The 24,811-nt window shown below is 38.6% G+C and overlaps 1 protein-coding gene across 1 annotated transcript in view; it reads right to left on the bottom strand.

Moving 5' to 3' along the window:
• The window catches only part of LOC150085526 (transcription initiation factor TFIID subunit 1-like), a 700,666-nt gene that overhangs the window by 480,769 nt on the left and 195,086 nt on the right, over positions 1-24,811 (bottom strand). Inside the window, 2 exon segments of the mRNA XM_090374589.1 lie at positions 11,403-11,531; positions 22,893-23,005. Of these exon segments, the coding sequence (XP_090230715.1) occupies positions 11,403-11,531; positions 22,893-23,005 (242 nt within the window).

Genomic DNA, 24,811 nt, shown 5'->3' with positions numbered 1-24,811 from the left:
ATATATATATATAGATGTTATATAGCTATATATATTTATCTAACGCACTGAGTACATAAAGCGACAAATTGTTATAGAAATACATAGTGATTTTTTTAAATTGTAATTGTGAGTTTCTGTTGTAATTAATTTTCTTGGCTTATTTCTTTCCAACATTTCTCCACAGCATTCCTGTTCGAATGTAATTTTTCTGTTTTGTCCCATATTGGTCGTCGAAGATACACCTTGGAAATAAAATCTTCAATGTCCATGTTGCAATGAATGTGTGGCGTCCACAACCAGCGAGCTTAAATAAAAATTCATTTAAGCGAGCAGGTGGATTAGCACAACCAGCACTAACCAATTCCGATACGTTTTTGCGGACCCCACTGTCTCGCGTGAATTGGTGGAGAGGGGGATGAATTACATTTTCCATTAACGGATTAAATTTGGATGATTATCAGTGATTTTTAGGTATAGCTAGTAATGAAAATCATACAACATGCATTTTTCAAATTAATTAAGTTTCATTTAATGTTAACTGCAGAAGGAAAACCGAGATTAATTAGAAGGGAGGAAATATGAACCCGACTGGCGTTATTAGTTACTGTCTTCTTTAAGGTCTTCATTTAAAATATAACGCATATTTTATGCACCGTGCAGGCTGCAATTTGTTGTACTAAAGCAAAACAATAAGAAACTTTTTAATTAAAAAGTTTCTTATTGTTTTCAATGATAATAAAATTTAATGTGATGTTTTTAGAAACAATAAGTATAAATCTAGAAATTGAAGTAATGAAAAGTTCATTTTAGATATTCCAAAACAATTTCTTCATTGCCATAATGATTATTTATTTAATTTTTTTTTCAAGATTTGAAAACAATAAGGAACTGATGGGCATACCCAATGTCTATACATTACAGTAGACAAAATTTTGAATGTCATAATTTATGTAACGAATTGGAAGTTTCTAAATATTCGGAACGAATAGAGAAACACTGTTTCCAATTCGGATAATAAAAACACTGACTGACCGACTATTTCTACATACAGTATTCATTAACACTTTACAAAAATAATATAAGAAGAAAACAAAGAACTGTTGTTACTTTGAGAAAATAAAAAAATATAATGGTATTTTATTTTTATTTTTTTTATTTTGTTTTTTGCCAACATTTCTCCATGGTATTCCTGTTTAATGCAGCTTGACACTTTTGTCCCATATGCGCGTCTGACATAAATCCATAAAAGTCAGTCTGAAATCAAAATTTCAGTATCCATGTTTAAAACTTTAGGATTACAAGTTTTCTCTACATCTCCGTGAATTCGTGCTTTCTACAGCAACAGCAGTTCTAAAAATTGCCTGAAGGCCAGATTAATATCAGAGGTGTGAACAACGCGTACCCAGTTGAGTGACATCTGTACTTCCCTGAGACCCAGTAAGCTTAAATTGTTGAGGTAAGCTGGGGGATTAAAACAAGAAGCGATGCCGCTGTCCACACGCTCTTATTGTATGCACTCCCATTAACTTACATTGTTCATTTAGGCTGCTGATTCCAAGTAAGCAGTCACCTGCGTTCTACGTGTGAGCACCCTTAGAGAGTCTGTATACGCTATACACCTTTGGCTCTTGTGAGTTTTAATGTTATTCAAGGCTGATACAGAAGCCTATGATAAAATATAAACTAGTCTGCAAATCAAGTCACAAAGGAGGTTAGGCAAGCCAAGGCAGATTACAAGGTCTCTAGCAAAGAATGCCAAGAAAGGCAGGAAAGACTTCTTTACTTCATACATGAGGAAATCTTTGGAAAGGAAGATGCCAGAAGTTTATCAAAATCTAAAAGGAAGCTAAACAATTTTGTGATAACTTATAGAAAAGTGGGAGAGAAACTGTTGAAGTTAAACACAAAAATGGCACCTGGGGTGGAGAGAATCTATCCAATTATATTAAGAGAGGCAGAAAAGGAAGTAAGAAAACCCTCAGCTATAATTACGGAAGAGTCTCTTTATTCAAGAGAGGCAGGTCCCTATGGACTGGAGATGTGCAAATGTATACTCAATTCACATAGGGAGGGAGGGGATCAAAGAGTGACATAAGTAATTACAGAAATGTTAGCTTAACTTCTGTTCCAGAGAAAATAATGGAGTCACTGATTAAAGAAGTAATGCAGGACATCTAGACACAGGAGTGCAGACTTACTTCAGTCACAGCATGGGTTTGTTAAGGGGAAATCTTGTCTTAATGATGGGATATTATGATGCAGTAACAAAGGAACTGGATGCAAAAAATAATTTTGATATCACATACCTAGATTTCAGGAAAGCTTTTGATACTATTGCACATTAAAAGACTGCTGTACAAATTGTAGCGATGTGGCAATAAGGGAAAGTTAAAGTTATGGATAAAGAGATGAATGAGTGGGAGAAGATGGAGTGGTTATTGATGGACACCGCTCTTCACTGACTAATGTTATTAGTGGAGCCCCACAGGATTCAGTGTTGGACCCACTGTTGTTTTCTGTATTTATTAATGATACCGATGAGGGGATTAATATCTAAGTTTGCAGGTGAGACAAAGGCTGACAACGTGGTTAATGGCAGTAATAAAGGTATGCTGCTGCAACAATATCTAAAAATTTGGCAAATAGGCTAGGAAATGGCAATTGAAGTTTAACGTTGACGAATGCAAGGTATTGCATATGGGTTACAGTAATCCCAGAGTCATATATCAACTGTTTGGTACTAAAACGAAAAGGACCCGCACGTAATTGTGTAGTATGATATGAAGTTCTCTGAGCAGTGCAGACAGACTGCCAGTGCAGTTCATGAGGTTTTGTCATTGATATAAAGAAATTTTTCTAGCAGAGATAAGGTGATTATCCCATTGTAAAAAGCAATGGCCAGGCCTCATCTTGAGTACTGCAAACAGGTCTGGAGACCTCATTTTAGGTAGAGCTGCTGGAACAGGTACAGAGAAGGGCAATGAGGTTGGTGGAGATGACAAAGGAATACTTTTGCCAAGGAAGGCTTCAGTTATGCAGATTGCAGTATTTGGAGACTAGTCACCTGCAAAGTGATCTGATGGAGGTGATTATGGCTTGGAATGGCTTGAGCAAACTCAATGCTGTGTGATCCTTCCTCTCATTCAGACTATGCACATGGTGTGGCTTAATTCAAATTGAGGAAGGACGGTTGCAAAACAGATATGCAGAAGTTTGCCTTCAGCCGACGGTGGTTGATTTGTGGATCAAGTTGGCAAACAGGAGAAGGAGTATATCAGAGTACTGCTAAATTATGTGCAACTGGCAGCAGGGTTGCCATAGGTTGGCTGGGACCACTTTAATTAGTAAATGTAATGTTTTGGAAGTAGATAGTTTGAATTAGTGAGAGAACTAGACAAATTACTGGAGAGGATGATAGGTAAAATGGGATTTTTTTTTTTTTTTTTTTTTTTGACTGATGCTGTATCAGCTTCAACAGCATTAAAAATGTCACTTTCACAGAAACCTTTTCTTATATCTGTTCACACATTTTCAATACAGTCATTACTCACTTCTTCATTCACACTATCAGATTCACCACTTGTTTTATCATAAACAATATTATTTCTTTCTTCTTTTTTTTTAAATCCATCAAGCCACTTATTACAAACAAAATCTACATATCCAAGCTATTGCACCAATTTTTCAGCTTGTAATTTCGGCAGAGGACCACTAATAGGAATGCAATTTCTTTTCAAATTTAATCAACTCAAAAGAGCCTAATCCAGATCAGTTTTCTTACCCTTATGCAATTTTTTCACAATGATGTGCTTTTTTTTTTTTTTTTTTTTTATTTAGAAACCACTAGTAATTCTTTCCCAATTTTTCAAAATGGTTGACATATCTGATGAGTTCAGGCTTAACTTTTTACAAATAGAAGCACTGCATGGATGCAGTCTTCTTGCACTCAGTTTCGTTGGGTTGGTTTGATGTGTTGTGGGATCAGGTTGGGCCCTCGACTTTCGGTTCTGAGATGCGTCGGAGTATTCATAGTTGAATGAGTGAAAGAATTCATTAATTTATTTTATTCATTTTTCTTATTAGTTTCCATTTAGAGAGCATTGACTAGAAGCATTCTACAGAAAAAATTGAGGTAATCGCTTATTCTTTTTTATATGTTGTTAATTACTAGATAAGTTGATGTGAGTTGAGGCTGACAGCTCAGGGAAAATTTCAGCTGGATAGGTACCTACATGAGGAGAGAATTACATAGGTAGCTTATTTTTATTTTATTATTTATTATTTATTTATTTTTTTTGGCTGGTTCAGCAAAAGCCTAGAGCTTTTTTGTGCCATATGGCTAATACTAGTATTAAGCTATTTATGGGGATCCTCTTCAATGGACATTAAATATTAAGTTGAGATAACTATTTACATTTTACAAAATAAGACACAACACATAAAATAAAGTAAAAATAAAATGCAAACTTAGCTAAAAGATTGACCTACTTGGGCAAAAGATGAAATTAAGATGGTGCCTAGGCTAGTTAAACTACAAGCTAAGTCTGTATTTTCTTTTATGTATTGTATATTCTTTTGTAATGTTTATTCAAATTATATAGTATGAATCAGAGCTGTACTATATTGAGGTATATTGATCTTATTATTTTACTAATATTATTCAAATTATATAAATAGTTATCTTAGACCTTTCAATATCTGCTAAAGATAATCCCCACAAAGGGATTAATAAGTGTGGCGAGAAAATAAAACTAGGGGAAACAGGCTCAAAGTAACAAAACAAATTTCCAATACATTGGGATGGGCACCATGATGCAGATGCTTCTAAACAGATCTGCTATTTTTTTTTTTTTTTTTTTTTTTGTTGATTTACATTCCAACAAACAAAACTTGTAATACCTGCTTGAGAATGTAAAACTGTCTAGTTGCATCTCCATCATCATCTTCTGAACTAGTATTATCCAATAAATTTGGAATCTCTGCTTACATAAAAACTGATTCACTCAAGAGAAATTTTGATTTCTGAATCAATGTTATCTACCAGTTTTTTTTTTAAAAAAAAATCAATGTAATATAAAAGTTACTACGATACCTACTGCTAGAAGAAAGGATAAAACACATTATTTTTGTTATATTTCACATCAATAAAATAACAAAAACAAAATCAATCTTTGTCAAAAAAACTCTTCATCTATGCATTCAAGTGAAAACTAGTTTAGCATTAGTAGAGGCATATGATGCAAGAAAGCAAGCTTATGCAGCATCATCCAAAAAATAACCCACTCCCATTTCACCCCTCCATTCGTTCGAAATGCCTGTCCAGATGAGCCTTACATTTATTTAGGCTCAACTTCCAAAACAAGAGATAGAAGTCTGTTCCACCAACCAGCTACCCGCTGGCTAAAGGCAAATTTCCGCACATATATCTTACATCTGTCTTTCCTCAATTTAAATTTATGCCCTCTCAGGTGATTATTCTGAGCAAGAGGAAGAATCCTATCGGCATTGAGCATACGCAAACCATTCAAGACTTTATACACCTCTAACAGATCACCTCGCTGGTGTCTAGTCTCCAGACACTGTAATTTGCAAAACTTAAGCCTTTCTTCACAAGCGCAACCCTTGGTTTCATTCATTAACCTTGCTGCCCTTCTCTGTACTCGTTCCAGCAGCTCTACACTCTTCTTTAAATAAGGCCTCCAGACCTGCATACAATATTCAAGGTGTGGCCTGACCATTGCCTTATACATGGGAATAATCACATCCTTATCCCTACTAGAAAAATTCCTGTACATCATTGACAATACACCATGAGCTACTCTTGCAGCCCATCTGCACTGCTCAGAAAACTTCATATCTGCCTGCACAATTACCCCCAGGTCCTTTTCATTCTCTACCACGGAGTTCATACATTGCTCTGGGGTTACTGTTTCCCATATGTAGTACTTTAAATTTGTCAATGTTAAACTTCATTTGCCACCTCTCAACCTATTTGTTCAACCTTTCCAGATCCTGTTCCAGCAGCATAGCGTCAGTAGTGTCCTTAACAACCCTGCAACCTTTGTATCGTCTGCAAACTTGGACATTAAGCTTGATATACCATCATCAATATCATTCATAAATACAGAAAACAACAATGTACCCAACACTGAACCCTAAGGAACTCCACTAATAACATTAGTCCACGATGAGCAGTCTCCATTGATTACCACTCTCTGTCTTCTCCCCCTCAACAATCCCTTTATCCATAGCAGCAATTTGCCTCCAATGTCACACTGCTCCAATTTGTGCAGTAGTCTTCCATGTGCAACAGTATCAAAAGCCTTTCTAAGATCCAAATATATAATATCAAAGTTATTCCCTGCATCCAGTTCTTTTGTGACTGCATTATAGTATGCAATCAAATTGGCCAGGCAAGACTTTCCCTTAACAAAACTATGCTGCGTCCGAACTATAACCGAAGTCTTGTCTAGATGATCCTGCAGTGTTTCTTTAACCAGTGCCACCATTAATTTTCCTGGAACAGAAGTTAAAACTCACAGGTCTATAATTACTTGTGTCAGCCTTTGATCCTCCTTTGTGAATTGGGGTCACATTTGCACATCTCCAGTCTATGGGTACCTCCCCTGAGTCCAAAGAAGCTCTCATAATTATGGCTAAGGGTTTGCTTACTTCCTTTCCTGCCTCCCTTAATATAAATTGATAGATCCCATTCACCCCAGATGCCTTTTTTATGTTTATCCTCAACAATTTCTCCTCCACTTTCCTCTCAGTTATTACAAAATCATCTAGCTCACTGCCAGAGTTTACTTCACCTCTGGCATTCCCCTTCCTGAATAACTACTTATATGTGAACGTAGATGCAAAATACTCATTTAGTTTATTAGCCACTTGAGCAAGATCCTCAAATGTTGAACCATCAATATCCAGTGGACCAATCTGATTCATTCCTTTGCTTCTAGAGTTTACATAGGTAAAGAACTCTTTTCTGTTTTTCTTTGCATCCTTTGCCAAGGATTTCTCATAAGCTGCCTTTGCCTGACGAATCTCCTTTGTGACTTGGTTACAGACTAGCTTATATCTATCATAGGCTTCCATGTCACCCATTAATTTATATGTATCCCATGCATTTTTCTACTCTGCCATAGGTCTTATTAGTTCATCTGACATCCATTTAGACCTAAACCTTGAACAATATTTCTTAGTTGGTATGTAAAGCCTAGTAGCTTCCAAGATAAGTGCTTTGAATGCTTCCCATTTTGAATTTGCTGTTGGTAACATCATCAGCTGATCTCACTGTATAGAATTTAAATACTGTCTCATGCCTTTACGAAAGCAAAAACTCTTTCCTTTACACCTGATGGTAGTTACCTCTTTGAGTAAATCCCACTTCAGCACACTGTGATCACTGCCACCTAGTGGTTCCTTTATCTGCAGATTCTTAATGCATGAAGAATCACTAATAATAATTAGATCAAGAGTATTACATAGTCATACTATGTAATGGCAACTAGTATTACATACTAGTTGCCTCTCGAACATGCTGATGTGGAAAACAATCTTCCAATAAATCCACAAAAGCCCTGCTAGTGTGTGATGACCAACTAACAAATTCCAGTCAATATCTGGGAAATTAAAATCCCCCATTATAAGACTCTCTGATTTACTGGCCCACTCTTATTTCCCTGTACAGTTTCTTCTTGTACTCATCAAAGTCATTAGGCCAATAGCACACTTCTACTCTCAATTTTGATCTCCCAATGCTTATGTCACACCAAACTGACTCGACACTGCACTGTCCAGTGATGTCGACTAGCTTCACTTCTTTGGATTTTACGTAATTCTTAACTAATAGCATAACCCCTCCTCCCTTCCTATCCTTTCTGTACACATTGTACTCCCCAAATTCCAGTTCTGCATTCCTTATATGTGTGACACCACATCTCTGATATCCCAACAATATCTGCCTTTGATGTTTTGAGCAATACCTCAAATTCAACAAATTTATTTACCAAACTCCTAGCATTGGTGTACACGCAAGTATACATGCACCTATTCCTATTCTTAGCTATTCTAACACAACCCATGTGTTTACTTGTACCGCAGTGACTCCCAGCAGTCTCAGAAATACGCTGCATCTTGTTTTCCAGGATGCTGCTCATTCCAATAGAAGCAGTGCAAGAATCACTTTCACCTCTGCCTGTGGCTACTGTTAATCTATAAGTCCTTGTATCCCCCCAAGCTAGCAGTTTTCCGACCCACCTAACACAGCCACGCACTGAGGGTAGTTTAATATTTTAATTAACTGATTAAGGCCCATGACATACTTGAATGTTTTAGATAACGATGCTGATATTTCCACAGAGTAGTAGTAGTAGTGGCATGTGATGCAAGAAAGCATATGTATGAGCTTATGCAGCATCAGCCAAAAAAAAAAAAAAATTACACCATTCCCTCCAAATGCCTGTCCAGTTCCTCATTAAGTTTATTCAACCTATCAACTTCCACAACGACAGACGGAAGTTTGTTCCAGCAATTAACCACCCGATGGCTAAAGACAAATTTCCGCACATCTATTCTACATCTGTCTTTTCTTAATTTGAATTTATGCTCCCTTAGGTTCGTAATCTGAAAAAGTGGAAGGATCCCATCAGAATTCAGCGTGCTCAACCCATTCAAGGCCTTATACCCCTCAATCAGATCACCACACAGGTGCCTAGTCTACAGCCACTGCAATTTGCAGAACTTAAGCCTCTCTTGGTAAGAGAATCCCTTCATTCCCCTCACCAATCTTGTTGCCCTTCTCTGTACATGCTCAAGTAAATCTACATCCTTCCTAAAATGAGGCCTCCAGACCTGTAAGCAGTACTCAAGGCGTGGCTTGACCATTGCCTTATACAGAGGGATAATCACCTCCTTTTCCCTGATAGCAAAATTCCTATATATCATTGACAAAACCCCATGACCTGCCGTGGCAGCCTGTCTGCATTGCTCAGAAAACTTCATATCTGCCTACACAATTACTCCCAGGTCTTTTTCATTTTCTACTACCATAAGTGTAGTACCACACAGTTGGTACGTTTCTCTGGGGTTACTTCTACCCATACGCAGTACTTTGCATTTGTCAAGGTTAAACTTCAGATGCCACTTCTTAGCCCATCTGCCCAAATTATCTAGATCCTGTTGCAGTAGCACACTGCGATTACTGTCATTAACAACCCTGCCAACCTTTGTATCATCTGCAAACTTCGACATTAAACCTGATATACCTTCACCTTCACCAATATAATTGATAAATATACAAAACAACAGTGGACCCAACACCGAACCCTGTGGAACTCCACTAATAACATTAGTCCACAAAGAGCAGCACCCACTGATTACCACTCTCTGTCTTCTCCCACTCAACCATCCTTTTATCCATTGTAGCAACTTACCCTTAATACCATTATGCTCCAATTTGTACAATAGTCTTTCATGCGCAACAGTGTCAAAAGCTTTCCTGAAATCCAAATATATGACATAAAAATTATTTTTTGCATCCAGTTCCTTTGTAACCACATCATAATATCCTATCAAATTTGTCAGACAAGACTTTCCCTTAACAAACCCATGCTGTGTCCGAACTATCGCTGCAGTCTTGTCTAGATGATCCTGCAATGCATCTTTAACCATAGACTCCATTATTTTATTCGGAACAGAAGTTAAACTAACTGCTCTGTAATTACTCGTGTCACCCTTCGATCCCCTTTTGTGAATTGGGGATACATTTGCACATCTCCAGTCCGTGGGAACCTCCCCTGAGTCCAAGGATGCTCTCAGAATTATGGCTAAGGGTTTGCTTAGTTGCTTTGCCGCCTCCTTTAATATAACTGGATATATCCCATCCACCTCAGGTGCTTATGTTTAACCTTTATGTTTCTTATGTTTAACTTCAACAATTTCTCCTCCACTCTGCTCTCAGTTATTACAAAATCATTAACTATCCTGCTACAATTTGATAACCTTCTGCCATTTTCAAACCTTAATAATTCCTCATGTGTGAATGTAGATGCAAAATACTCATTCAGTTTGTTTGCTATCTTAGCAGGATCATCAACAGTCGAACCATCGATGCCAAGTGGACCAATCAGATTCATCCCCTTCCTTTTAGAGTTTATATAAGTAAAGAAATCCTTGCTGTTTTTCTTAGCATCTTTTGCCAAGGATTTCTCGTAATCTGCCTTCGCCTGCCGAACCTCCTTTGTCACCTGATTACAGATTAACTTATATCTGCCATAGGCTTCTGAATCGCTTGATAATTCATATGCATCCCATGCATTTTTCTTCCCTGTTACGAGTCTCATTAGTTCATTAGATAACCATTTAGGCCTAAACCTTGAACAATATTTCTTAATTGGTATGAAACTTTTAATAGCATCCACGATTAATTCCTTGAATGCTTCCCACTTAGAATTTACTGTTGGTAACATCGTCAGTTTATCCCACTGTATAGAATTTAAAAACTTTCTGAGACCACTGTACTCACCTTTATGGAAGCAAAAACCCTTTCCTTTACCCCTGATGGTAATTAAATTTTTAAGTAAATCCCACATCGGTACACTGTGATCACTGCCACCTAGTGGTTCCTTTATCTGCAAATTCTTAATACACGAATGATCACTGCTGATAACCAGATCAAGAGTATTACTCTCTCTGGTCGCCTCTCGAACATGATACTGCAGAAAGCAATCATCCAATAAATCCACAAAAGTCTAACTAGTGTGTGAGTGACCAACCCACAAGTTCCAGTCAATATCTGGGAAGTTAAAATCCCCCATAATAAGACATTCTGATTTACTGGCCCACTCTATTTCTCTGTATAATTGTTCATTGTACTCATTCGAGTCATTAGGCCTATAACACACTCCTACTCTTAATTTTGCTTTCGCAGTGCTTATATCCCACCAAACTGACTCACTGCGAAAGCAAAAATTAAGCGTAGGTAGCAATAACAGCACAACAACACTCCATGTTAAAAAGCAAGTCATACAAAACTGGTTTGTGGACAATAATTTCAACAGTCAGACTCGCCAGTTCAAAACCGAAATCCAATGAATATCTGTTGGATGAATTAAACAGCTGGATTAAGCTGTGGCCAAAATGACCTTCTTCCAAACTGGTTTCTGATTTGCAGGAGAAATGGAGGCAAATTCTTGCTAACACCTAACAGAAGTTGGTAGAGAGCATGAGCAAGAGGAACAAGACTGTCTGACAGTCGAAGGTGACCCTACTATGTATTCTTCATTAAAAGCCTTTTATCGAAGGCTACCTCTCTGTATATATCCAAAAAACTTTGTCATATAGTGTATACTACCTAGTACTTGTTACATGCTCTTCTAGCATTTAATATTACTATGTTCTTCAACAAAAATTGTTACCTTCTTCTCTTTGATAGGTTCGGCATTAATCTGGTCATTCGGATCTGGATCATCGGGAATGCCAATAAGGATGTTCTCATCATTTGGATCAAGAGTGAGCACTTTGGGTTTTGGTATTCTTGGCATTGCCTAAAAAAATATTTCAATGAAAATTATATTATGGTGAACAGGAATAACACTTATACTTCAACTTTCCTGAGATCAAATGAAATATAAATTTCCAAAAACACCAAGCTAAAGCCAAAAACATAACATGTTTAGCATGTATATAGGAGGCAGTGAAACTGAGAGAGAGAGAGAGAGAGAGAGAGAGATAGAGAGAGAGACAATTATTGCTACAACATGCTAGTAGTCCTTGCTACTGTGATGAAATAAGATCATAACTCCAATCAAAAATTACTTTGTCATATATTCACCAAAAGAAGCCTTTATACTTGTTTGCCTCATACAATACACTGGGCAGTTCAAATATTGCACCTGCCCAGTTAGATCTTGTGATTTTGTATAACCTAGGTATAAAAAGGTGTAAAACATGCTAATAATTCAATAGATAATAAAGCTAAAAAATGCCTGACTCATAACCTACTGACTTTCAATTGTAAGAGATCATCAGTCACTACAGAATAAAGGCAGAGTAAGAGACACATCACAATATTAAACATTCCACAAAATAACATCACTCAGCATTGTAATAAAAATTTCAACATAAAAAATGCTATTCCTTTCTGATGTTTTCATTAACCTTAGCCAGTTGCACATACACAGTGAAGGCTCATTTTCTATTGTACGTGCTGATAGTAATTGTAATAGTATTTGCCATATAGTGCACGGAAGCCACAAGCTTTTGATGGACTACCAAAAATTAAAAAAGGTACATAAGAATATACAATTTTATGCTTCCCTCTTCATACAGGTAACTATCCAGTTGACCTTTGAATTTAGTCAAACTGTCAGCCTCAACTACCGGAAAAGGCAACTTATTCTAGCAATCAACTACTCACTAGCTAAAAGAAACCCTCCTACAATCTAGTCCTAACCTCAACCCCGGTAATTTGAATTTATGGTCCCTAGTTCTGGAATTCTTTATAACAGTGAAAATTCCGCTTTCATTCATTTTAATTCCTCTCAGTGCCTTATAAACCTCAATGAGGACACCTCTGAGGTGCCTAGTTGCCAAGCTCTGTAGCTTGTTTGTTTGTTTGTTTGTTTTAAAGTTTTATGGCGCATAAGCATCTAAGGCTATAATGCGCCACGCTCTGTCGCCCACATAATGAGAGTCTTTCTTCGTAAAGTCATCCTTTTGCCAACCTCACCATTTGAGATGTTCGTCTTTGGGCCCTTTCAAGAAACTCAGTCTTTTTTCAGATGAGGTCTCCATACTTGAACATAGTATTCCAAATGTGGTCTTACAATTTCCTTATACAGTGGGATTATGACCTCCCCATTTCTATAGGATAATGTTTTGGCTGCCTGTTCATACTGTTCAGAAAACTTCACGTCTGCCCGTACCATAACTGCCAGAACCCTTTCTTCCTCAACCATTTTTAATTCAACTTAAACAAGCGTATGTTTTATTTATTTCTAGGTTGCTCTTCCCCAAATGTAAGACCATGCATTTAGCTACATTAAAACTCAGCTTACACTTTCCAGCCCATTCTCGAAGCCTATTCAAGTCATCCTGAAGGAGTGCTGCTTGGCATCATCATCATCATCATCAGCCATTTTCAATCTACTGCAGGATGAAGGCCTCTCCAGCAACTTTCCAGTTCCTTCTGTTTTGAGCACTGGCCATCCATTTACTACCCAAAAACTCATGAATTTCATCTATCCACCTCTGCCTTTGTCTTCCAGGTTTTCTTCTAGCTCCTCTTGGGTACCATTCTGTTATTTTCTTAGTCCATCTGTCATCATACCTTCGAGCTATATGTCCTACCCAAGACCATTTTAGTTCTTTAGTTTTGATAAGAATGTCCTTTACTTGAGTTTGCTGCCTAATCCATGTGTTTCTCTTCTTATCTAACAGTCTGATTCCCAATATAATTTGTTCCATTCTTCGCTGTGTAGTTCTCAGCTTTTCTTCCATTCTTTTGGTGAGTGCCCAAGTTTCACTTCCATAAGTCATGGTGGGGAGTATACATTGATTCATTATTTTACGTTTCAGACAAACTGGGATATTGCTCTTCAGTATGTGACTATATTTCCTGAATGCTATCCATCCAAAATTTATTCTTCTCTTGACTTCCAGCCATTTATCATTATTACAGCTAATAACTTGTCCCAGATAAGTATATGACTCCACCTTTTCAATTACTGCTCCTTCAATCATTATTTCCCTTTCCGTGGCATACTTGTTCATCATTACTTTTGTTTTAGCCATATTCATCTTTAGACCATAATCCTTACTAACTGTGCATAACTGATTAAGATTTTCCTGTAATTCTTTGGGATCGTGGCTTATGACCACAATGTCATCTGCAAATCGTAAATGGTTTAGGTACTCTCCGTTCACATTGACTCCTTTCTGCGACCAGTCTAATCTTCTGAAAGCTTCCTCAAGGGCAGCAGTAAACAGCTTCGGAGATATTGTGTCTCCTTGTCGAACTCCTTTCTCGATTTTAAATTGCCTACTGTCTTTGTCTAGTCTAATAAAGGAGGTAGCACTCTCATATATTTTCTTCAAAATCATAATATATGGGGTATCTATGCCTTGTCTTTCCAGTGCCCGAAACATTGCCTTATGCTGTATGGAGTCAAATGCCTTTTCATAATCCACAAATGCCAGGCATAATGGTGTTTTATATTCATTTGCTTTCTCCATTAGCTGTGATATTATGTGAAGGTGATCCATAGTTGAGAATCCTGTCCTAAAGCCAGCTTGCTCTTTCGGTTGATTCTCATCAAGTATTCTTTCTACTCTGTTAGTAATGACCCTTGTGAACAACTTGTAGATGTGGGATAACAAGCTAATTGGTCTATAATTTCCAATTTCTGACTTATCTCCATTCTTATGCAGCAAAACTATGACTGCATTATTCCACTGCTTAGGCGTCACACCTTTTCTAATGAACTCTGTGAAGAGCCTTGCCAGTTTTTGTGTTATGTCTCTTCCTCCCAATTTTAACAACTCTACAGTAACTTCATCTTCCCCCGGGGCTTTCCGATTCTTCATTTTCTTCAATGAATGTTCTACCTCATCAGGAAGAATATCAGGTATGTCGTATGTGTTGCTACTTTGCAATCCATCTTCCCCACTGCTGGTATCATTCCCTCACTCCTTGTATAATTCTCTATAGTAGTCTTCTGGTATTTGAATTATGCCTTCTCTGCTGTTTATAAGTACCCCATTGCTATTCTTCAGTTTCAGTATCATTTGTCTTTCTGTATTTGTCTTACTACTCATGGCTGCTGATTTAAATCCTTTGTTTTCCCTTAATGCTTGTTCTACTTTTCTTGTATCCTCTCTGAGTCTCTTTCTAATGGCTTTGCATAACTCAGTATACTCAATTTTCTCCCTGTCAGTGTTTTACTTGCTCTTCATTTGTTGTCTTCGGTTCATCATGACAAGTGTTTCTTGACTAATTTTTTCTTCTTTGGATTTCTGTTTCCCTATAGGTTTCTTGGGCTTTATCACTTTCAGAAAGTTGTAATATTCCTCGTCGATATCTTGGTCCTGAGCAGTCTGCAGAAGCTCAAACTTGTTCTTAAGTTCCAGTACATACTGCTTTTCTCCTCCTCTGTTATATCAAAGACCTTTGTATTATTTACTCGAGTCAGTTTTTTCCTTTCCTACATTTATATCAAGTGTACATCTTACCATTCTGTGATCACTTCCAACATTTACCTTATTCAGGACGGTAACATCATTCACAATATATCTTCTGTTAGTGAGGATGAAGTCGATTTCATTAGTTGTTAATCCATTTGGACTCTTCCGTGTCCACTTTCTGTTCACCCTTTTCTTGAAAAAAGTGTTCATTACTGACAGTCTTTGAGATTCTGCAAATTCCACAAGTCTTTCACCTCTTTTATTTCTTTCACCAATTCCAAAATTTCCTATAGTTCCTCTTTCTGCGCTGTTTTGCCTTTTTCCAACCTTAGCATTGAAGTCTCCCATAATAATAGTGTAGTGGGTTTTCTGCTCATCTAAAAGACTCTCAATTTCTGTGTACATTTCTTCAACCTCTTCATCATCATGGCTCGATGTTGGTGCATAAATCATTATAATCTTTAGCTTGTACCTCTTAGAAATCTTGAGTATTAGTCTTGACACCCTTGGCGATGTACTTTTGAATTCCAAAATGTTATTTTTAAAATCTTTATGGACCAGAAACCCAACTCCACCTTTACTCCTTTCACTATTTCCATTGGTGTTCAGCAGATTTCCACTTGATAAACTTATAAGTGATTCATTTCTTCTTCTTGTTGCAGCCAAACCGATGATATTCCAATTCACATTTTCTAATTCCTTTTCCAGTTCTAATATCCTGTCTTCACCGATGAGTGATCATACGTTATAACAGGCCAAGTTCAGTTTCTGTCCATGGCAGCCTGGTTGTACCCAGAGATTCTTAGCACTCTCTGCTTCCACTCTGATCCTCTCGCTGCCGTAAGAGGGAGAGTGAAGTGAAAACTGCTGGGGACTGAGGGCCATTTTTATTGTTGTGCTCTCATATGCTGGAGGGTTTGGTCTTTTCCTCTTCACGCTGACCAGGTGCCTTGAAGAGAACCATTCTACACGTTCATTGCCACCTAAGTGACATAACAGGGCTTACCATCGAGAAGGTGTGGATGAGTGGATTTTAGGGAGGCAGGCCAACTGGACTTCTCCTAAATCTTCTGTAATAGAGAGATATTGGATCCATCAGTGTTTTAGGCTGAGTGTCTGATAACACACAGGATACCTGTTCCCCTCCGTTAATGATCAGTGCCAAGGGGAACTGCTTGGCACTGATCATTAACGACTCAACCAATCTTCATGTCAGCTGTAAATTTTGATATCATGCCTTCTATCCCTTCATCAATGTAATTTATGAAAAGAAGAAACAACAATGGTCCAAGTAAGGATTCCTGAAGGACCCCCCCCACTTCTGACATTACACAAATCTGAAGAATATCCATTAATTACAACCCTCTGCCTTCTGCTCTGCAGTCACCCAGCAATCCATCTTAGAAACTTACCAGTAGTCCCAACCTATTCAAGCTTATACAGTAAATTCTCGTGAGAGACCAAATCAAATGATTTGCTAAAATGAAAAAACCTATGTCAAAATTGTTCCTTTCATCCAGCTCACGAGTAACTCGTCAAAATAGTTAAACACGCTTTTCCCTTAACAAATCCATGCTGTGTGTCCTTCAGAATGTCATATCTATCTAAATATTCCTGGATTGCACTCTTAATCATTGCTTCTAAGATTTTTCCTACCACTGAAGTCAGACTAAATGGTCAGTAATAACTAACTTCACTCTTATGTATTATGTAAAGCTTTTATGTATTGGCGATACACTGGCACTTTTCCAATCCAAAGATGCCCTCATAATTAACCTCAATAGTTCAATATATGCCCTGGCAGTCTCCCTCAAAACTACCAGGTATTTCTATCAATGCCTTACATGTCTTTATGCTCAGAAGTTTTTATAATAAACAATCGTCTGTAAATAAAAAAAAAAAATCGCTAATTTCATATGGCTCAGCATTACCAGCATTACTTTCACAGCCCCTTCTCAGCATGAGGGTCTTTCATCAGTAAAGATGGATGCAACATACCTATTCAATTCACCTGAAACATCAGCTAGGTTATCTAAGAATTTCCCACACCCAGTGCACAAGGGTCCGATCTGCTTAGCTTTCTTCCTCATTGAATTCACATATATGAAAAATTACTTGTCCCCATCCTTTGTTCTCTTAGACAATGCTTTCTCATATGCAGCCTTTGCCTCCCTAACCTTGTGGTACTATTAAGATCAACTTGTATCTGTTGTAATGCAATCATAGTTTTGCTGCATAAGAAAGGAGATAAATCAGAAATTGGAAATTATAGACCAATTAGCTTGTTATCCCACATCTACAAGTTGTTCACAAGGGTCATTATTAACAGATTAGAAAAAATACTTGATGAGAATCAACCGAATCCCTTCGATGAGTACTCATCAAGGGTGGTTAAAATCCCGCCTGGAGAATGTCCCAGGCCAGCAAAAATGTCTGAAAGAATCTAATCCCACACAGATGGAGAGGCAGCATCAGCAAAGAAACTTCAAGGAGAAGTGAAGGCAGGAATCCCCTTGGTCTATCCCCTGCAGAGAGAAGTGTTGGCATCGGCAGGAATCACTGGCGGAAGCTTTGTCAAGAGAAGTTTAGAATCACCCGGTGAAGTCTTCTAGGAGCAGCAGAGAACATGTTGGAGCATTGTAGGAGAAAATGAAGTTACTGTGGATGGACAGGGAAAAATTAGAGACAGCTCCCGAGTGACCACATAACAGACTTGGTGATGTGATTGCAATGGTGTATCCTGTGGAGCACAGAATCGTTACTGAGATTGGTATATCCTTATGGCTGACAAGTCATTTAATTTCTGGTGTGGCTGGGCAGTGGGGAAGCTAGTTGACAGAATGAGCTGCGGTAGTCATAGGTGTGCCAGTTGGTGGTTGTGAGTGATAGCGGCATCTGTTGAAGACCGTGGTGGCTTAGGTTAAGAATGCTTTGTAGGCTTCTTCTGATTCCAATACCCTAGCCTCTGGATGGATTTTGGTGCACTGCGGGCCAGAAGAAGCTGGTTGAGGAGGTCAAGATAGATCAGACAGGAGTGCATCACGTGGTCCCAGTCCTCTGGCTCTCCACAGATGCAAAACGTATCTGTCAGCCAGACCAAAGTCAAGAAGACGCCTTTTAAATGATCCAAGTGCAGTCATTAGGATAGAACCAGTTGCAAAGTCATTTGTTGAGGAAGGTGACATCCGGAATAAAGAATTTAGTAATTTCACCTGTTGATGAGCTATTCCATCGTGTCTGCCATAGGGAAACCAGTTCAGTCCACACACGGGTCATCTCATGTTTGATGTTGGTGTCTGTACGCGTTTTAATGGTGAGTATTTCAACCTCTTTATTCTTCTTGATGGCATGAGAGAGGCCGAAGTATATGACATGGAAATTTAGAGGTAGGCATCCAGTAAGAACTTGTAGTGCAGCCGATGATGTGGTCCGACACGCAGGAGTCATTTGCAGCATCATAAGCTGCTGGACCTGAAGGATCAGACATTGCATTATTACTATCGTCATCCTATTATACCACATTGCGGCGCCATATGTGACAATGGGAATAAATACAGCTGTATAAAGAAGATGTAAAACGCGGCCTTTGAGGCCCCAGTCTTTGCGGGTGAAGCGTGCCACCATGGTAATATAGGCTTTAATTTTCTCTTTGATGGAACATAGGTGGGGAACGAAAGTTCCTCGGTCATCCAGATATTTGACAGTGTGTTGGTTTTTGAGTGATTGCCCTTTATAACAGATGGTCGGAGGCCTCCTCATATCCAACTTTTCTTTCAGTAGAAGGGTTCTGCTCTTTTCAGTAGAGATTTAAAGTTTGTTGTTCTCTAGTTTCTATTGTTTCTATTCCCTAGTTTCTATTGCAGCTCTCACACATCCTTCAACAAGGATGACAAGGTCATCGGCATAAGAAGTTTTGTGTGATGTTGGGATATATCCTCAGGAGCCAGTCATCCAGGATCACATTCCACACTGCTGGAGCAAGGATGGAGCCTTGAGGACAGCCTCTGGTAAGTTGTCGGGTGATGGAATGGAACTGTGTTTTGAGGGTGAGACGTCGGTTAGAGAAGTAGGTCTTGAGGTTGTACAGATTCTGAGAGCAATCAGTGGCCCTGACCCTCTGTAGGATGACTGGCCACCAAACAGTGTCAAAAGCGCCCTTAAAATCTATAAAAATTGCAAAGACACAGGTGGCCTCAGAATCTTTTGCAAGTTTCAGAATTGTGGTCAGAGCATCAATTGTGGAACAACTCAGCCTGAACCCGAACTGGAGGGGACTGCAATACCTTTAGCTTCATATGCAGGCTGGAGGCGAAATAGCAGGAGTCTCTCAAACACTTTATCCAGTATTGGTAAAAGTGCTATTGCATGATAGGCTGATGTCCTGCCAGTGGGATCCTTTGGTAGTAGTCTCAGCTTTGAAAGCTTCCAGCATGATGTAATATGCCATCTTTCAGGCAGGTGTTGAAAAGCTGAATGAGGATAGCAGGAGCGATGGTCCAAAGACATTTGACAGATTCCTCCTCAATGAGGTCCAGACCAGGAGCCTTGCCATTCTTGATCTTGTTTATGGCCATGGCCACTTCCTCTTCCGTAAAAGGATCTTCAATAGCGGTAGGTTGGAAGTTTTGGTTGTCAATAGTGACTTGATTATAGAAGTCTGTGTTTAGAGGAGCAGGGGTTGAAAGTTTTGGTTGTCAATAGTGACTTCATTATAGAAGTCTGTGTTTAGAGGAGCAGCACCATCTTGGTAAATCAAATCATCCAGAATTTTGTTCATTGTGTCCAGCCAATTTGTTGTCTCAGGAGAGCCATTATTGCGTATGGAATTGATGATGTCTGTAGACCTGATTTTGTTCCGACAAGTTTATGCACCAGGCCCCAAGGGTTTCTCTTCCCTTCTGCCTCTACCAGTGTGCACCATGAGTTTTGTTTGGAATGGTAAATCCTATTGTAATATTCTCTGCGAAGGACTCTGAATCTTTCTTTGTATTGATCAGCAAGTGGGAAGGCTCAGTTCTGTGTTTATGCTGGTATGCTCTATGTGCATGCTTGAGATCATTTTGTAAGTTAGTAAGATCCTGCAACCACTAGGGGATGGACCTTGGACTTTTAGAACAATTTCTTGAATGATGCTTGTGAGACATTCATTGAACAATGAAAAATGAGGGGCAATGATTGAACAAAATCTGTTTTCTGGGTAATATTCATAGGGTGATACCTATTGAGGGCAGAGGGCCTGCAGGTGGCTTCCCAGATGATCTCATCAAAAATGTCCCATTTAGCCGATCTTATAGAGAACCTGGAAGTATCATGCATATAGATTTGGCGAGAGGTAACTTGATCAGTAATACAGTATGTGATAAGGCGGTGACCATTGGTGGTTGCATATTCGTGCACCTGCCATTGTTGGAGACAACTGCTGAGGGAAGGCATTATAAGGGTAACAGTCAAGTTGGATTCCCTGGTTCCTTAGGTGGTAGGTTGACCTGGTAGATTAGCGATCTCCAATCTGCAGGCAGCAATAAATTCATCAAGTAAATCACCTCTAGCATCAGTGGTAGCATTGTACCAACTAGTAGAGTGTGCATTTGAGTTGGCTGCAATGATAACATGTGAATCTTCAAGCAGGTCAAGAGCCCGTTCCAGGGTGGCAATATGTGGGTGGATATCAGTGCCGAACTGAAAGTAGGATGTAAGGACTGAGATGCAGCCAAAGAAGCCAGTTGGGAGGTACATAAGGAATTGAGTCTGGTCACAACTAGGTCTGGGTTGCAGATTATGATAACTGCAAGGCATAGCTGTCTTGTAGTCTGTATCTTCCGGTATGTAAGTGGATACCAGGGACTCTACTGCACATGCAGTAGGGTTCCTGGAGAAGGTCGAGGTCAAGTTATTCCATGATGGAATGGAGCTGAGAAGCCACATTTACGGCATCAGTAATAATCTTTGTTATCTTCCGTTGTAAACAGTTCTGATTTGCGCACATGCTCCACTGATGATGAACTGAAGCATCATCCCCGATGATGCTTCAAGTTCGCTGTCGCTTTGCAGCAATAGCACTATCTGTCTCTCCGTCTATTTGCAGACAGAGGCCGGGTTGGGACCCCCCCCCCAAAGAATTAAGTTTATCAGGTTTCATGAGTTTTTTTTTTTTTTGTTTTGTCTCCGTGCCTGGGCTCCCCACCCACCACAGAGCCCAAAGGGACGTCCACTATCCGGCAAGCAATAAATACGCTCGGGAGTCGGATGCTAGGGCTACCTAGACAACATACCCACACTACCGCCAGTCTGAATCCTGTCCCTTGAACCATGAGAGTAGGGGCATGGCATTGACAGGGTTGACCCTTGTAGGAGAACCCACTAGCTGGGGCATCCTGGACCACCCATCTTGTCGAAGCAGGGGGCCAAAGTGGCATGTTGAAGCTGGGCCCTTCAATCACCAGGACCTCCCTTGACGAATTTCCACAGGTCACAGCACACGGCAAACACTGAATTCCATTGATGTTAGCCTAGAACCTAGATTGTGGGCATTGGATCCCAATGATGCTAATCTGGAGGACCAGCAGCATCACTGGAGGGGGGGGTCCCCTCACTACATACAGGTGCCCATGTCAAGGGGAAGTGCCTGTGCCCAAGGTAATTAGCACAGGACCACAGTTGCCCAACCCAGACCTTAGTGGAGTTTAGGAATTAATAAAATGATATGTCCCTTCAGTTTCTTCATCACCAATGCTTTATAGTTTTAATGAGATGGGGATATGGTAGATAAATTCTTTGTATTTTATTTTTTTAATTTATTTTTATTTCATTTATTTTTGAACAATATTTATCTATTATATTGTTCAAAAATTTCACACCATGAGACTGACATATTTCATTAGCAAATTTTCATTAAAATGAATTTCCTGCAGATATCTGTTTCTTCAAGATTCAGAATGCTAACTGAAAGACTGGTCAATCTTTTGAAGAATACGGAAGATGAGGAACAACAAGAATGTTGTTCTTGGCCAGTAACTGTCGCGTGTTCAGACTCTAGGAGCATTGTTGTGAAACAGTAACCAATCTCAATATGCCATTTTCATAATGTTTGTAGCACATCTTCCCAGACCTGGTATAACAACTTCTCTGTGGAAATGCTGACTGATAGACTGACCAAGCATAACAAATTTACCCGTGCACAATCACACAAAAGACAAAAAAAACCAAACAAATCCAACCTACTCTTGATATTTACAGCCATCTTCTGAAGACGGTCTCTGAATGCAAAATTTCTGACTAAGACCAGAATATCAGTGGCCAGTTATTCTTCATATTGCTCAAATCTGAAATCAGTAATTGCTTTTGTTCTGAAAATTAAACTTTTGCACTTAAGACAGATTTCCTAATTTTGGAGATCAACAACAATGGAGAAAAAAAAAACAAAGGCTTCAGAAATACTTCCAATAATCACAGAACTGCTGACTCTATTATATGGATGTCTCCAGGATTGACCTGATCTGATCTGATGTAATTGTTGGCGCATCGGCTTCTGTGGCCATAGTGCACCTCCCAAGGTTTTTTTTTTTGCAGTACTTTGATCCAAGCCCAAGGCGGGATTCGAACCCGCGACCTTTGGGTTGCTAGGCAGGCACTTTACCCACCCGGCTAGCCCGGTCAGCTCCAGGATTGACAACATGGAATATCTGATAAGAGGCAATTTAAAATAAAAGTATTTAAATTCTTACCTGTGCATCCCAAATAATATCATCTTCCCATAATCCATATACCAGTTCCTCATTTTCAACAGGAAAAATTGAATACCAATTATCATTTTTGGATAATGCATTTTTGGAAGCATCTGTAAATGAAAAATCAGTAAAGTGTTAATTTCATTTTTCTGAGGGTAAAATTTATCTAAAATTTAATTCTTAAAGATAAGTTCAATATAAAAAAATATATATATATATATAATAATAATAAGCTTCCCCCCCATCTTTGTTCATATATACTGGGTGGTCACTTTATTAGGTACACCTACTTAATAGCAAGTCCTTTAGCCTAGAGAATGGCTGGATTCATTGTGTCATGGACTCAATGTGATATCAAGCACGCCAAAAGAATACTGATCCACTTCAATTTCAACTTCTTGCAATTGTCACAAAATTGGATGGTTGTGAATCTCTACTATGAAGAGCCTCATCCCACAGGTGCTCAAATATACTGAGATCTGGTAATTCAGAAGGCTACAGTAGTAAGATGAATTCCCTCCCATGTTTATGGAAACAGTCCAATCATGGTAGTCCAACTCCAGGGGCTCACATCTGGTGAGTATGGGCTTGGCACACCCAGGGTCCTGAGCTGGATATCATCATTCTTCTCTTTCTTGGTGATTCCCTTTTGACTCTCTCACTCTCTCTCTCTCTCTCTCTCTCTCAGGGTAACTCGGGAATTTTTTTTTTGGCTGGTGCAGCATAAGCCTCAGGCTTCCTTGCACCACATAGCTAATAATAATAATAATATTATCCTAATGGAAGATGTACCCATCCACAGATGGATACACTGCAGTCATGAAGGATAGTACCTATTTTAATATAATAATTTAAATATGAAATTGGAAAATTATTGAATACCAGTTCATTACAGAGTCCTGGTGATGGATGTACATGAACTTCTATTTCATATGGAAGCAATCATGAGACATTGAAGAATCATAAATTTGAATGCACAGAGGAATTTCCTATTTTCCTACAACTGCTAATGGGTTAAATGCAAAATAAAAATGTTATTAACTGATCCACATTTTTCTAAAATCACCAGACATAACAGCTTCATTAAGATAAGATAGGTACGAAGAAAGCAGGAAAATGGAAAACAAATGACTAAGTGAGCTCATCTAGTAAACTCAGAAAACCAGACCCTTACTTTGTTACAACCAACAACAATAAAATGCCGAACAGAATTTGGCATGTTTTTGTTGCTTTGATATTATAACATATTAACAAAAGTTTTAATAAAAACTTTTAAAACATATTAACAAAAAGTAATTCTTGGCAAAGTGTGTCATTGCTATTTCTCCCATTCTAACAAAGGATGACAGTGAGACTACTGGTTATACTACTATCAGTAAACATAGTATTCTGAACCGTCATTCTCAAAGAGTGTTTGGCTCTTGTTTTTTAAAGTGTTTTTACCTGACATTAGTGCATCATTTTGGTGTTTCAAAAATGTTCAAAAAGTTACCCAAGCCTTTCTTTTGCATTAAAATTAACAGGAGCATTGATTTTTCAGAAAAGTGTATTATGTTTATTTTCAATGTGCAACTAGAATGGGATTTCTGTGTTGTCAATCATGATTAATGAAAGCTGATATGAACTGACATAAGTTGCATCACATGATCAATTGTGTGAAATCTGTATCAAAAATAGCAATACAACAATGAAAAAACAAAATCATTACTCTTGCCATGTCTCAGTACAGCTGCTGTTGTGTGTTAGGCACAAGGACTCAGACCATATTGCACAGTTGTGTATTGTGTGTATAGAAGTGTGTTAATGGGCCAATTTGTATGTTATGTGGGGTGCCAAAAACCAGAATAACTCACAGTGAAAAGTCCTACTCCCTCCACTTGAAATAAGCTACAGCTCTAAAGTGGTGTGATTAGCAT

This window comes from Mastigoproctus giganteus, chromosome 5 (assembly GCF_048544385.1).
Source record: "Mastigoproctus giganteus isolate SK-2022 chromosome 5, ASM4854438v1, whole genome shotgun sequence".
Lineage (NCBI taxonomy): Eukaryota > Metazoa > Arthropoda > Arachnida > Uropygi > Thelyphonidae > Mastigoproctus > Mastigoproctus giganteus.
This window is presented reverse-complemented; position numbering and strand designations above follow the sequence as displayed.